Here is a 14,494-nt window from a genome sequence, read left to right as displayed (position 1 = left end):
AGCTAGCAAACAATGTTATATTACTATATACTGTATATAAAATGCAAAATAAATATTCACAGAAGTAGAATGGGAAGAACACTTAGAAAATACGAGCATTGACTAAATTTCCATCTGTCAATTACAAAAGCTACTGGATCCAACCAAATTTCCATCTGTCAATTACAAAAGTTACTGGATCCTCACATATACTATGCCAATACAGCATAACATGCTAGGTTTTTTTGGAAGAATACGGTACAAATGAAGGCCAACAGCAGCTAAAGAACTGCCAGGTATAATTTTACATTGTTAAATACACATTCTTCACAACAAAACAATCCAAGTATGCTATCCCCTTTTTGGTCTGATGAAAAGTATGTTTTTGTTTGCTTGCAATCTAGATAAAAAGTGCAATGTGTAACTACATTAAATATCTTAATTATGGTGATTAAACTGTGGTCTTATACACAATAAAGGCCATAGATCAATTTGAGAATCTTGAATAGTAGCCACATATACAGAATAAGAAATAATGGTCTTGTTACAACCACTATAGAAATCTTAAAAGATAAAAGAAAATGCTTTCAGGCTGACTACTCATGAATTTCTAAACAAAGTAACACATACCAAGTTGTTCTGCAATGCATCCACTTTAGCTTCAAGTTTCATCTTTTCTATGCAAAATGCATTCATTTGCTTTAATTTACTAGTATTTTCTTTTGTTACCATCATCTGCTGCTGACGCATCTCAAAAATTTTATCCTGGAAGACAGCATATTAATGAATTTATTAATAACTGTATCCATATCTGATATTTCCACTTGAGAGCTCAGGATTTCCCCTCACTTATAACAGCCAATTTAGTACTGACTGAGAACTCAATCAGTGTGCATGACTAGCTAGGTAGGGATCTGAAGATGTACCACCTTCTCAAAAACAACCTCAATATTCGTAAATTACAATGAAGTTGACCTCTGAGTTAAGCATTCGTGTGATTTTGGCAATAGGACAAAGGCCTTTGACTTCCTTGATATTTTACGGAATTTATCTTTTTAAATAAATTGTAATAAACCATTACAGATACACAGTCAAATAAATCAGGAGAAATATGGAAAGACTAAGTATTATATTGAGTGTCATATGTATCTAGGAAGCATTCATGCTATTGGTGGAGAGCTGAACCCCGCTTGGCTTCCTCTCCAGCCCCCTGCAGCACACTTGATTTCTATTTTCTGACTGATCTCACGCGGGCCAGACAGGGATAGGCAAAGGGCCAGATGTGGCCCAGAGGCCATAAAATACCCAAGTCTGCCTTACCCAGGACACCAAACCAGGTTTTTTTTTAGAAAACTAGAAATAAAAATAAAGTATGAAGTGACTAAAATGAGATATAATTAAGATTATTTAAGTTTCTCTCCATTTTTTCAAAAGGCAATGTCAACAAAAAATAAAAATTTCTCAAAGTTTCTATTCCTGAGATATATATATATTTGCCTCTTACTTCTCTGAGCCAATAGTTCATCATTAAAAATTTTGCTAACATTGTTTCCAACCTTGCGTATAATTTGTACAAAATAAGAAAATAAATTACAGGAAATACAGTATGTGGTTTAATGCAGAATGAACTTTTTTATGACTCCATTTTTAACCATGCCCCAAGCTTCTCCCAACGCCAATCCGTTTGATACTTTCAAAGGCTGATTCATAGTACTGCTTCAATATCAAGTCATACCTCCCATTTTTTTAATTCTATCGCTTGAACTCGCTCTTTCTCCATTACTTTCATCCTGAGTTCTTCTAGGTTTGTGTTAACAGAAAGAGTCTGAAGGGCTTCCAAGTCTACAATCCGGCCAAATTTCATCATCATCAACTGATTGCATTTCTCTTCCAGTTCTAAAAGATGGAAGCTTTAGATTGAAGTGATTTGTACATCATTTCTCCATCTTTCAAACAACATTTTAAATGATATTGTCTTGAAATACTGAATATTACATTTTCAGTTAATACAGCAAGGATGCACACTAATATATCAGGCCTAAAGCAATCTTCAGTTCTCATTGTAAAAGTAGGAAAGAATGCCTACAGCTTACTATTGAATGTGATATACCATTTTACTGTCTGAGGCGGAGTACAAGATGGCGTCTTTTCCTGAGCCTCATATAGAAATTGAACCAGACAAACAGCTTTATCTCTCTTTGAAAAAGTGAGTTCAGCAAGTTTGATGAGAGAGTTAAATTAGTTAAGAATTTGAGGGGAAACAAAATCACCCAACATATTTTATTCCCTAAGAGAGCAGTAGACAGTGCAAGACCAGCTAAGCTCATGTTAGACCTACGTAAGTGATTCCTTTTTAAAAACAAAATAATTGTAGTAACTGAAATTGACATGCTTGATTAGAAAACACAAGGCAGTCCAGAGGATACATAGCACTATGCACCAATGTCTTCTTTGAATCGCTAATTAAATATTGCTGGTATTTGCTATCTCACTTTCCTAATGGTAAGTCTGCCTTAATGGTTCAATATTTAGGGCTCTATTGAACTGTAGAAGCAATGTTGTAAAACATTTCCACTTTTCTGGGTCAACATCTACATTTCTAGAAAACAGCTAGAGTATATAAACTACACTTGCAGGAAATAGTAGTTCATCATCTGCTGGCCCTGGACCACAATGAAATGTCTTTACATACAAATTCAGTTGAAATCAGCAACTCACGCTCAATTGTATGTGCTATTTCTCTTTTGTCTCGAATTAGTTGTTTATGCTGTTCCCGGGCTTTCTTATAAAGGGACCTCTGTTCTAATTTCTCATGCTGCAAAGTCAAAATTCTTTGCTGCAAGTTCACTAAAGATAGGTTGGTAAATACCAAAGACTGTGAGAGGTCAGAGGGAATTTCTCCATTCGATATATATTCCACCTGCAAATAAAAGTAGAATGTACATAAATCTGGAGAGCTCTGTATTATTTTGCTAATTCTCACTGATTGTCTACAAGAGTGTCCAAGAGTTGCTCATATGCTTCTAGGTGGACAGTGAGTCTAGGGAAACAAAATAATTCTGTTCAATTATTGAAGAAGCTTCTTGAATGAAAAGTGAAACGTCTTCAAGGAAAAACAAAGTTTTTTTCCCAAAAGGTGCCTTTTGAAAAACCACCTTTGGCACAATTCTGTCCAATATTTCAAACAGAGAGGTTATGAAGATGGTTTGAAAGACGTTTCAATTGTATACTAGTAGCAATAAAGAAAAAAAATTACAAGCCTCCATATACAAAAACAAGGATTGATCAAAAGTCCAATCAACAGCAGTAAAATCTGTAAGAGTCATCACCTGGTGAATTTTTAGAGGCACTACGACATGCAACTCATTCAGCCTCTGCTGCTTTTCTCTCTGAAAGGCCTCAAGTTCCCCTTCTGCATTATCTAGGCTGCTCACTACTACTTTCACCTGTTAAGAAATAGCCATGTTACAAAAGAAAGATCTTATAATGCAGGCACTGGCCATCACAAAATGATTTATTAGATTAAAGTAAAGCAGGAGGAAGTGGTCCATTATTTTTCTGCTATAGGAAAACTATTCTTTTTCTTTTTGTCAGCTTTTTAGCTGAGGGGATAAGGAAGTGATAGTATCTGCAAAGCAAAGAATATTATCGAGCAACATGTCCCCGGCTCCCAAGATACAATGAAAGGACCTTTCTCTCCCTGCTAATAGCAGTACTCCAAAACCAGCCTTTTCATTGCTATTTTTGTTTTCCTCACTAGAAACAAGCATGTGGTCACGTAGCCCAAATGGATGTTTACTATATTTCTAATATAGTCCCTTTTAAGAAAAGTTAATTTAGGCAATAAACATATCAACAATAACTTTAAGTCTCCACAGGACACCTCATCTGTTATTTCAGATTTTGATTCCAAACTTCAATGACTAGAATAAATACAGTCCAAAATTTGTTTTATAGAATTGTTGATTCCGTAAAGTAACTATTCCAGTCTTAATATTCTAACCCACATCTAAGTAAACAACAAAGGTGGGCTTTCAGGAATGTATTACTAGCTAGGGGGCAGACCTGGCTAGTTGAAAAATACATTGTACCTTCTTTGTCAATGCGTCATATTCTTTCCTGGCATTTTCAATAGCTTTTTTCTCTTCAACTAAAGCCTCCTCAATATCTAGTCGTTTCTCTCGAAGCTGCAGCGTGTTCTCAAAGAGTGACTCATCACAATCTGACATAAGAAAGAATTCAAGTTAAATAACTGCTACAATTTTAACTTAGCCTGAAGTTTAGTTATTTTAAAACAGCAATCTAAAAATTAGACAGCTTAAAGCTGTGCATAGTTATTTAGAACTGTGCTACTACAAATACTTCCATATCTTCTGGAGTACACGTCTAAATAAATAGGCATATTTTTGAACTGCACAAATGCCAGCCATTAGGCTCATCAACATTACTTTAATTGTGAGTTTTAGAATTCTTACTCTGAAATAAAAGTATCAAGAGAAGCGATAAAGCTATGAAACTATGAAATTCCCTCAACCAGGAAGAGTGGATTTGGAAATGCCTGAAAAATTACATTGATGATTCTTTGTGAAATAGCAATTTCTTAAGATTAGGGAGGGAAGAGAAAGTGATAGTGTGGGGATGAGCAAAAATGGTAGAGTGGAAGTAGAAAATAGCAACTATCAACGCTGATGACAGAGGCTGTGATGGTTTGGGAATGGGAATAATGTGACAAACAGTGACGTGCGGTGAGGTTTATGACTGGTGAGGCACTGACACAGTGCTGGGTTTCAAATATTTTTAGACTGGTGGACTTCAACTCCCAGAATTCCACAGCCAGGCATGCTCAGTTCCAATTTAAAGCGACAGCATTTGTTTTTCTCCTTTGCTCCTTCTTTCTTTTTCTTTTTCTTCTCCTTCCCCTCCTTCCTCCCTCTCTCCCTTCCTCCCCCTCTCTCAAACACACACACACACACACACACACACACACACACACACACAGAAGTTGGATTGGACTATCTCTCCTACCCCTTCCCTCTCTGACTCACTCTCAAACAAACCCACACACACACAAAAGTTGGATTGGATATCTTTTCCAGTGGCTTGAAAGCAGCTCCTCTGCCATCCCCCCCCCCCTACATTCCCCTGCTGCCTTTCCCAAACACCTCCACCATTGCAAATGCAGCCTGCTGTCTGGGTGGGAAATGCCTGGAACACAATAAAGCCCACCCACCACCTCCTGCTGGCAGGCTGGGGTGAGAGGAGAGGCAGAGAAGCTGGAGGGGAGCCGAGCCAAGCCTTCCAAAAGAAAGAGGCTGGGGTGGAAGTGTGTGTACTACAGCATGGCTCTTTGCCTGGCTTCCTGCCTCCTCCTGTGGTCTCCTCAGTGCTCGCTTGTGCTCTCCCTCCCCAAGTGTAGTTTGATTGCTGGTGGAGCCACGTTGCCTTTTCAAACTTGTAATCAGTGAAGCTGGGCTAGATTTTTATATAGTTTTATTCAGCTGTGTGTGTGTGAGAGAGAAATGAATGGGGGCCTGGGGAGGAAGTCACTACACTTGGGGAGGGAGAGCACCAGTGAGGTTAAGCAGAGTCATCCACGGTGAGGCAGCAACTAGCTCAGATTTTTCCTTTTAATTTTTTTTTTCATGATGAGAGTGGTGAGGCTGTGCCTCACTTGCCTCACCTGACTGCACGTCACTGGTGACAAAGAAGAAGAAAGTAGAACATACTAATTGTGGGAAGATACTGCAGGAATTTAGAAGACCCAATACTGGCTCAGCCTTCATCTCTTTCTATGCTCTTCTGTTCAGAGAACTGTGACCCCCAAAAGTGTAAAGTCAAATCCTCAATATCAAAAAGAGAGGATATTTGTAGTTCAGGAGTTTGAACTAGAGGTTCTTGATGCTCTCTGAGCTTGTTTGTTTTCTTGCAGACATTTCATTTCCAAACTAGGTAAGATCATCAATGATTACGTAGTTTGGTAATGAAATATCTGCAAGGAAACTTCCAAGGTCAGAGAGCACCAAGGACCCCACAGTCCTCAATAAGGTGTTGATTCACAATGTTAAGGGGGAAGGGGCTCCTGACTCACGGCTCCTGCTAAAAGAATATAGCTGCCTCTGGCTGATCTTTAGTTGCACTCCTACCTGGACCACAAATGTGTTGGTAATGATAATTAATGTCTTGATCATGGCACACTGCAAGTTTAACACAACTCACTATATGTAGGGCAGGCGTTTGAGGTGATTTGGAAGGTTCAATTGATCTAGACTGCATTGGTCAAATTGCTGACAAAACAATCCAGCTGCTGCAAGATAATACTAATTTTGAAATCAGTTAGCAATAATCTCATGCGCCTAACTCAAGCCCTATGTGGCAAAGTATTGAGTTACATTGTGTACTGCCTTGCCAACATTGATTTTGCCAAGTTGGAATATCCTAGGCTGAGCTGCTAAAATCCCTCCTCCCCAGAAAGTACATGGAACTTGTGTCAAGCAATAAATTTTCTCTATAATGGCCACATGCCCTGGAACATTGTACTTATAGAGTAGTAGAATTACTAATAATGCCCTTTCTTTTAGTATACTACAAGGTAATTAAAATTTAAAATTCCATTACACTGTTATTCTAGCTGACCATGTACATTCTGCCTTGGTGGGCATGTCTTATTCTGTTTTGATTATTTTAATTGTTCATGCTCGGTTGTGCACTGTTCAGAGTATAAAGATATTGCAAATATATCCACTTTGGGTAACATAGGAAAAAGAAAGTAATTAAAGGATAGAGATTTTTTGCTTCACCGATCTATTCTTTTTTCAGCTACTAATCTATTCTGCAAGTCCCATCAGTAATAATAATCATCACCAACCTTATTGCTATTATTATATAACAGAACAAAACCAATGAAAGATAGATGGAGAGAAAGGGAGAAAGAGAGAGAGAAATCATATTGAAAAATTCAATATAATAGGAATTCTGGGAGTTGAAGTCCACATATCTTCAGGGTTGCCAAGGTTTTTTAACTATGCTGGTTTATAGTAAGAATGAACCTACTGAACTTTCCCTGAGACCAAAACAATAGTGAGAATTCTCAAGATTATAATACAGTATTTTATTATATAAACTAAACATTGCAAATGCAAATCACCATAGAATGTCACAGAGAACAATTTTAAGAACTCATAGTTTTCTCTGTGGTTTATATATAAAATTATTCTACAGAACATGGTTTTAAAATATAAATATGGCTTAGGCTCTGGCTATCCTGAGGTCACATTATGGAGATTTCTGTTAATAGGAAGTTATGGATTAAAATCACAAGATGGCAGCAAATGCCTTAGTTTGAATTTTGACCTCAAAGAGGGTTTAGAATTTAGAATAAAATCCATATAACAATGTGGAACTTTTCCCAGGGGCTTTTCTGTATTCTTAAGAAAAGCCATCAATGTTTCATAGCAGATAACTTGCTACTTATTCAACATTAATTTCTTCACATAATTAACAAGAATATTTATTAGCACAACTGTACATACACTAAGCAAGCAGGGATATAATATGTGTTGCAAAGGATAAATGAAGCTAAGTTTTGGGAATGTTATGTTTTCCTGATACATAAGCACATTCTGACAATACAGATGAAACTGCCATATATACTATCAAAATTTGAAGTTTCTGTTTTTGGGGGAAAAGGTATTTTATTGTTTCCAAATGTTGTATTTGCAGAAGAGATTACGCTACTTACTTTTTGGACAAACAGAATCGTCAAAGACTTCTTCCTCAGATCCTGATTCCTCTTCATCACTCTCTAAACTAGACTCCTCTTCACTCTCTTCCTCACTCTCTTCATCTTCATCTGGAATTAAACAATGTGATCATGGCACAGAAAATCAACAGAATCTAACTTATAGTTTTACTAACTTTTCACCTAATAAAATATTATTAAGGATGAGAAAACAAAAAAAACAGGAGGTAAGATGCTTGCAAAATTTTGAACTTATCATTTGCTTTCTTTTTATATGCCACTTTCACTTTACGTAGGGAACTGGAAGCAAAACATATATTAAGATGCACATACACAATATGCTCTATCCTGGGTTATATTAATTTCCACTAGTGGTACATGTAAATGGATTTGTGTAAGAGAAAATAATTATAAAAAGTAATGCTAAATAATAATAAGTACTATAATTTATTTCAAATTTCTCTGTGGAAAATAGTACAGACACTCTTTCTTAATAACTTAGACACATGGAAGAATTACTAGGTGGAACATGCAGTGTTTGCTTTCATCTGCACTGTAAATGTGGAACTTTCTAAAAAGTAAAAAGTTAATCAAGAAACTTTGCTTCCGACTTACCTCCTTCACCTTCCACTTCTTTCTTCTTAACACGTTTGATCTTTTTCTTGAGAACTTTAGTAAGGAATGTAGCAAACTTGTTATTTTCTCCCAAGGATGCGTGAAAAGTGGCATAGAGGATTTTTTCTCTTTCTTGGAGCTTTGCAATTTCTGTTTTTTTATTCTCTATTAGGCCAAGCCAGTCATTTAACTTGTTCTTTTATTTTAAAAAATTGAAAACAACAAAGCTAATTAATATTGATGTTAGTATTAACAATATGACACACACAGTACTTGATTTAAATTGTTAAAGTGAAAATGTCAACACTATTCCCTGCCCAAAAATATTAATAAAGGAATGGGAAACTGGAACAAATTCCTCCATCTTCGAATTAGGCTGGGAGAATTCTAGTCAGAATGCATTAAGGAAATAAATCCAGACAGCGCTTGTCCAACACTTCCAGCTATACACTATCTCCATCTTTCCAGCCCATATAAGAACAGCCTATGTACATTGAATCTTCAGAATGTAAACCATGATGCAACAGCTACATAGATTCACATCAATCACACAATTATCTTTTGGAATAAGCAATGCTATATAAACCTCATAAAAGGTAGGAAGCAAAAGAAATTAAACAAAAGAGAAAAAACCCCATCTCAATCTATTTTATACGATGCCATTTGCTATATCTCTCCTTTTCTATCATTCCAAACCATTCTTGCTTCCATCATGCCCATATACCAAATTATAAATCATGTTTTATTCTTTAAACTTCTCACCTAATCCTTTTTTGAGAAATGTATCAACTCCACCCAATCTTCCTGTCCACCTTTTCACTATTCCTTTACATACGTTTTGCAATGCAATTCTTATTCAGCTACCCAGACTTGGTCTGGAGTTGGCTGACACCAAAATCAAATCATGTCAAATAAAAACAACCAAACAACCAAACAACCAATCGTCTTTAAATTAATATTCCTTCCATACTGAGAATTCACTTTTGTGTTCAATCTGCATTCATTCTGCACCCACTCATGCTAGGACTCTAGCTCTTCATGTTTTACTAAACAAGTATTTGGTAAGTATCTCAAGTATTCCACTCTGATTGTATTCTATTTAGTTTTATTTTTTTCTGACAAGAGTTCCAACAATATTCTATGAACAAAATACATTTTTTGTAAGTAATATCTACCTATCTTAACAAAAGGGTAATAAGAAGGCCTATATTGATGCATATATTACATACTTGCATTTCTTCTTCTTCACTGACAAGGCTGTTGACACGTTCTTGGAGAATGTCCTCGTGTTTTTCAAAATTCTTCAGCAGAAGAAGTTCTTCGAACCAAGTGATGTGGCGCAGATCAGCTGTTTTCATTAGGATGTCAAGTTTCATCTTTTGGTGACGGAGAAGGCAAAGTTCAGCATCAAAAGTGATCATCAGTTCATCTATCTGCAAAGCAAATAAAGAAAGAAATCATGGACAAAAACAGTAGTATAAATTGGACAACACACAGTCTAAAAACTCCATTTTATGAAGGTAATAATTTCAGATAGTATTATTTGAATTTAATTGGGAGCCACAAAGAGTTGGTTGAAAGATGAGCAGCTATATAAATGTTTTAAAATAAATAAATGGCATTTATATTGTATTTATTATTTGTATTTATTTATTTGAATGTTTATTACTTGTATTTATTATCAAAGTATAGTATTTTTAATTTTATTATTTATTATTTATTATTTATTATATTATTTATTTATCATTTATTATTTATTATATTATATTATTTATTTATTTATTTATTTATTTATTTATTTATTATTTATTTAGTAAATTTATTATTTATTTATTTAGTAAATGTATTATTTATTTATTTATTTAGTAAATTTATTTGCCGCCCATCTCACCACGTGGTAAAACTGGGCAGGTTACAATGATAAAAAGAATAAAACAATATAAAATATGCATATAGTAAGAATAAAATACTATCAAAATACAGGTAAAACTAAAAATTGGGTTAAAAGGTCTAAAAAAGGTAAAAGTTGCTTAATTTGTCTGCAAACATTTCATTCCAACTTGACTTTTCTCAAGGAAAAATAATATAAAAGTTTCAGTTATTCTAAAACACAATCTAATTGATGTTTGATGCAATATTACAAATTCTATCAGGTCTAGTCACAAAATTGGTATAGGGCAGCCTTTTCCAATATGTTAAAGCCAGACCTGTACAATTTCAGCTATCATAATCCTTGCCAGCATGTCTTTCTAATAATGATTATGGGTGCTCCAACTGTATACATCTTAGGGAAATCTGGTGTTAAGACCAAATTTAGGAACTATTTAGTGTTGTTGATGTAATCATATTTTCTGAGTTGCATAAATGTGACTATTGCATACAAAGACAAAACATGAATGTGATACTATATGAATCTTGATTTCAAAAATCTTATTATAAATGGACCAGTTGCTGACATATTTTATAAGATTTCTTCATTTTAGAATATTGTTTTAAACAAGTCTGCTGCAAAATATGTACAATAACTATTGCTATTGTAATATTTTAATTAGCAGAAACAAAAATATAGAAACAAGCAAAAATTTTGCACGTATAATATCTTCAAAGGAACTTCTCACCCTCTTGATCAAAGTTTCCTGCAGATGAATATTTCTTATCTCTTCCCTCTGTCTGATTTCCAATTCAAGATCTGTTGGTTCTGCCTGCTGAATCTCAAATATTTTAGGTGGTTGCTCAGAAACTCCAGATGGTAGTCTTCCTGGCCTTAACATTGCAATCCGACCACTTTCTACTTCCTTGATTGAAGGACTATGAAGAAATCCTCCACCAAATCCTCCTATACTTCCAGAGTCTACAGAAGGAATCGATGACGCTATTTTTTTTAACTTCTCTTGGTCTTCTGCTTCTTGTTTGAACTTCAAAAGCATGTCATGGTCATACTGGAAATGTTTTTCTGGTGTCTCTTCTGGAAGTAGTTGAGGAACCGAAGGTATTGGCAGATGCTTGGATGGATCCAGAGATGACTGTATAGCTTTCAATTCTTGTACTACACACTGAATCTCTTCTATAATAGCAACCTTAAGATCTCGGAGAGACACAATCCATTTGTTCATTGTCAGCTTCTTCTCATGTATCTGCAAAGAAGAGAATCACTTTATTGGGTAGCAAATGCTTTATTAGATAGTTATTTTTTTTCCAAAATGCAATAATTTAAACCTAAATAATTAAAACACTATGCAAATGAAACCACTATTGCTCTCAGTTATCTTTTATTGGCTATCATAGAAAGTCAATGTACATAGGTGTTATATTTAATGAGATTTTTTTTTAAAAAAAATGTGCCTTCAACTCAGTTTTTGACTTCTGGGCACTGCATGGTCTAGTTGTTCATAAATGGATTCTCCATGCCCTTACTACAGCTAAAAGACTGATGTTGCAACACTGGAAAGGTAAAATCCCATTTATTCAATGATTGAAGATTACACTTACAACTTCTTAGTGTATTGCCTATAGGTATAGACCATGTATCAATAAGTATAATGAAATACTCAACTTACAAGCACAATTGGAACAGGAATTTCCATCATGTTATTGTGGTGGTAAATTGAACTGGTTACAAGATTAGATAAGATTTATGGCAGTCATTAAAGACAATCAATGCTGTTGTTAAGTGAATCACACAGGGAAGTAAATCCAGTTTTCCTACTGAGGGGCGGCTTGCCATGTTTTGCCAAAAAATGGCAAAAAGCTCTCAAACCATAATCACATGACTGCAGGATTCTGCAAGGTGTCATAAATGAAGCTGGTTGTTAAACTCCCAAATTGCCATAATGTGACAGCGAGGATACCACAGTCTTAAGTGCTAGCACAGATCATGAGTCACTTTTTCCAAGGCTATTGTTTAATAAGCGTGATTATATTACTATATTGGGAATACATACACACAAACAGTTGCAAAATGTTTGTGTGGGAAAATTGTATATAAAATTGTAACTGTTCACTTTTGCAATAACATATATATTGTATATTTAAATGTATTAATTTTCTTCTCTTGCATTTTTCATTGATTTTTAAAATAATGTATCTTTGTTTTTCATTCCTCTGTGTTCTTTTCTTTTCCTGTTACTATATTAAGAGCAATTTAAAAAATTAAGCAAAAACAGTCAATAAACATACATGTGGCACAGTTTAATTTCACCACAGTAAATGCCTTCCTGAGAGAAGCAGAGAAATCATATGATTCAGATCAACTCTACTTACAGCTGCTTCTAAAGCTTGCAGTTGGCTTGTTTTTTTATCGGCATTCATTCTCATATGCTCAGGAATTTTGTAGTTAGTGGCAGTTTTTAATTTGAAGTCCCCCATGTTCTCTTGAGCTTCTTTGATATTTGCTACATCTTGAGGATCCTCATAGTTATCACTTGGTTTGCTTTTGAATCTGCCAAGTTACAATCAAAAAGAGGGCTATGAAAATATCTACAGACCCCTCACATCCTGGACATAAACTGTTTTAACTTCTTCCCTCAAGACACTATAGGGCATTACACGCCAGAAGAACCAGATACAGTTATTTCTCCCAAAAAAAGTACTCCCACAGAGTGCTATCACTCTGCTAAACAACTAATTCCCACAACGCTGCCTATGCCCTAGGACAGGGGTGGGGAACTGTGGCTCTTTTGCGACTTGTGGACTTCAACTCCCAGAATTCCTGAGGCAGCTATGTTGGTTCTGGAATTCTGGGAGTTGAAGTCCACAAGTCGCAAAAGAGCCACAGTTCCCCACCCCTGCCCTAGGATATCAAACCACCTAGTAGGACTGTGTTAGTTATTATCCTCTTATCTGTCCTATTACCTGTTTCCTTAGATCCTTATTACTATAACTTAGAATAGAATAAAATAGAATAACAGACTTGGAAGAGACCTTGGAGGTCTTCTAATGCAACCCCCTGCTTAGGCAGGAAACCCTATATCTGGGATGGCGAACCTATGGCATGCGTGCCACAGGTGACACGCGGAGCCATTTGTCAGGGCACGCGAGGTGTTGCCCTGTCAGTTGACCAGCACGCATGCGTGCGCTGGCCAGCTGAGTTCACCCTTTTTAAAAGCCATTTTTCACCCTTCCCAGGCTCCAGAGGTTTTATGGGAGCCTGGGGAGAGCGAAAAGAGCCTCCCCAGCCCCCCTCCAGAGGCCCTCCGGAGCGCAAAAAAACGGCCCTATGGGCAAACAGGAAGTTCGGGAATGGACTTCCGGTTTGCTCGTAGGGTCAGTTAAGCCCTCCGGAGGCTACAGGGACCTTCAGGTGGCTTCCCTGAAGCCTCTGGAGGACTAAAAAGGACCCTTCGAGCAAACCAGAAGTCACTTCCAGTTTGCTCGGAGGGTCGGTTTAAGCCCTCCGGAGGCTTCAGGGACCTTCCGGAGACTTCACAGACGCCTCCGGACTAAAAAGGATGCTACGAGCAAACCAGAAGTCACTTCCGATTTGCTCGGAAGGTGATTTTTAGTCCTCCAGAGGCTTCAGGGAAGCCTCCTGAAGGTCCCTTAAGTACAATACAATACAATACAATAGTAGAGTTGGAAGGGACCTTGGAGGTCTTCTAGTCCAACCCCCTGCCTAGGCAGGAAACCCTATACCGTTTCAGACAAATAGCTATCCAACATCTTCTTAAAGACTTCCAGTGTAGGGGCATTCACAACTTCTGGAGGCAAGCTGTTCCACTGATTAATTGTTCTCACTGTCAGGAAATTTCTCCTCAGTTCTAAGTTGCTTCTCTCCTTGATTAGTTTCCACCCATTGCTTCTTGTTCTACCCTCAGGTGCTTTGGAGAATAGTTTGACTCCCTCTTCTTTGTGGCAACCCCTGAGATATTGGAACAATGCTATCATGTCTCCCCTAGTCCTTCTTTCTCTTAAGCTAAACATACCCAGTTCCTGCAACTGTTCTTCATATGCTTTAGTCTCCAGTCCCCTAATCATCTTTGTTGCTCTTCTCTGCACTCTTTCTAGAGTCTCCACATCTTTTTTACATCGTGGCGACCAGAACTGAATGCAGTATTCCAAGTGTGGCCTTACCAAGGCATTATAAAGTGGTATTAACACTTCACGTGATCTTGATTCTATCCCTCTGTTGATGCAGCCTAGGACTGTGTTGGCTTTTTTGGCAGC

At 36.5% G+C, this 14,494-nt stretch overlaps 1 protein-coding gene across 2 annotated transcripts in view; it reads right to left on the bottom strand.

Moving 5' to 3' along the window:
* Positions 1 to 14,494, bottom strand: part of CFAP44 (cilia and flagella associated protein 44) — a 58,805-nt gene that overhangs the window by 2,756 nt on the left and 41,555 nt on the right. The window contains exons 25-34 of one of the 2 annotated variants that reach the window (XM_081952707.1): positions 12,593 to 12,770; positions 10,951 to 11,466; positions 9,562 to 9,765; positions 8,333 to 8,528; positions 7,718 to 7,828; positions 4,071 to 4,201; positions 3,309 to 3,425; positions 2,698 to 2,899; positions 1,715 to 1,875; positions 610 to 744 (exon numbers count right to left, since the gene is read on the bottom strand). In XM_081952707.1, the coding sequence (XP_081808833.1) occupies positions 610 to 744; positions 1,715 to 1,875; positions 2,698 to 2,899; positions 3,309 to 3,425; positions 4,071 to 4,201; positions 7,718 to 7,828; positions 8,333 to 8,528; positions 9,562 to 9,765; positions 10,951 to 11,466; positions 12,593 to 12,770 (1,951 nt within the window). Of the gene's footprint in view, positions 1 to 609; positions 745 to 1,713; positions 1,876 to 2,697; positions 2,900 to 3,308; positions 3,426 to 4,070; positions 4,202 to 7,717; positions 7,829 to 8,332; positions 8,529 to 9,561; positions 9,766 to 10,950; positions 11,467 to 12,592; positions 12,771 to 14,494 lie in introns of those variants that run through there. The other variant, XM_081952708.1, reaches the window with a different exon arrangement.

Source organism: Natrix helvetica (genome assembly GCF_964273705.1).
Source record: "Natrix helvetica genome assembly, chromosome: 4".
NCBI lineage: Eukaryota > Metazoa > Chordata > Lepidosauria > Squamata > Natricidae > Natrix > Natrix helvetica.
The sequence above is the reverse complement of the archived record's forward strand: the minus strand, read 5'-3'. Positions and strand labels throughout refer to the sequence as shown.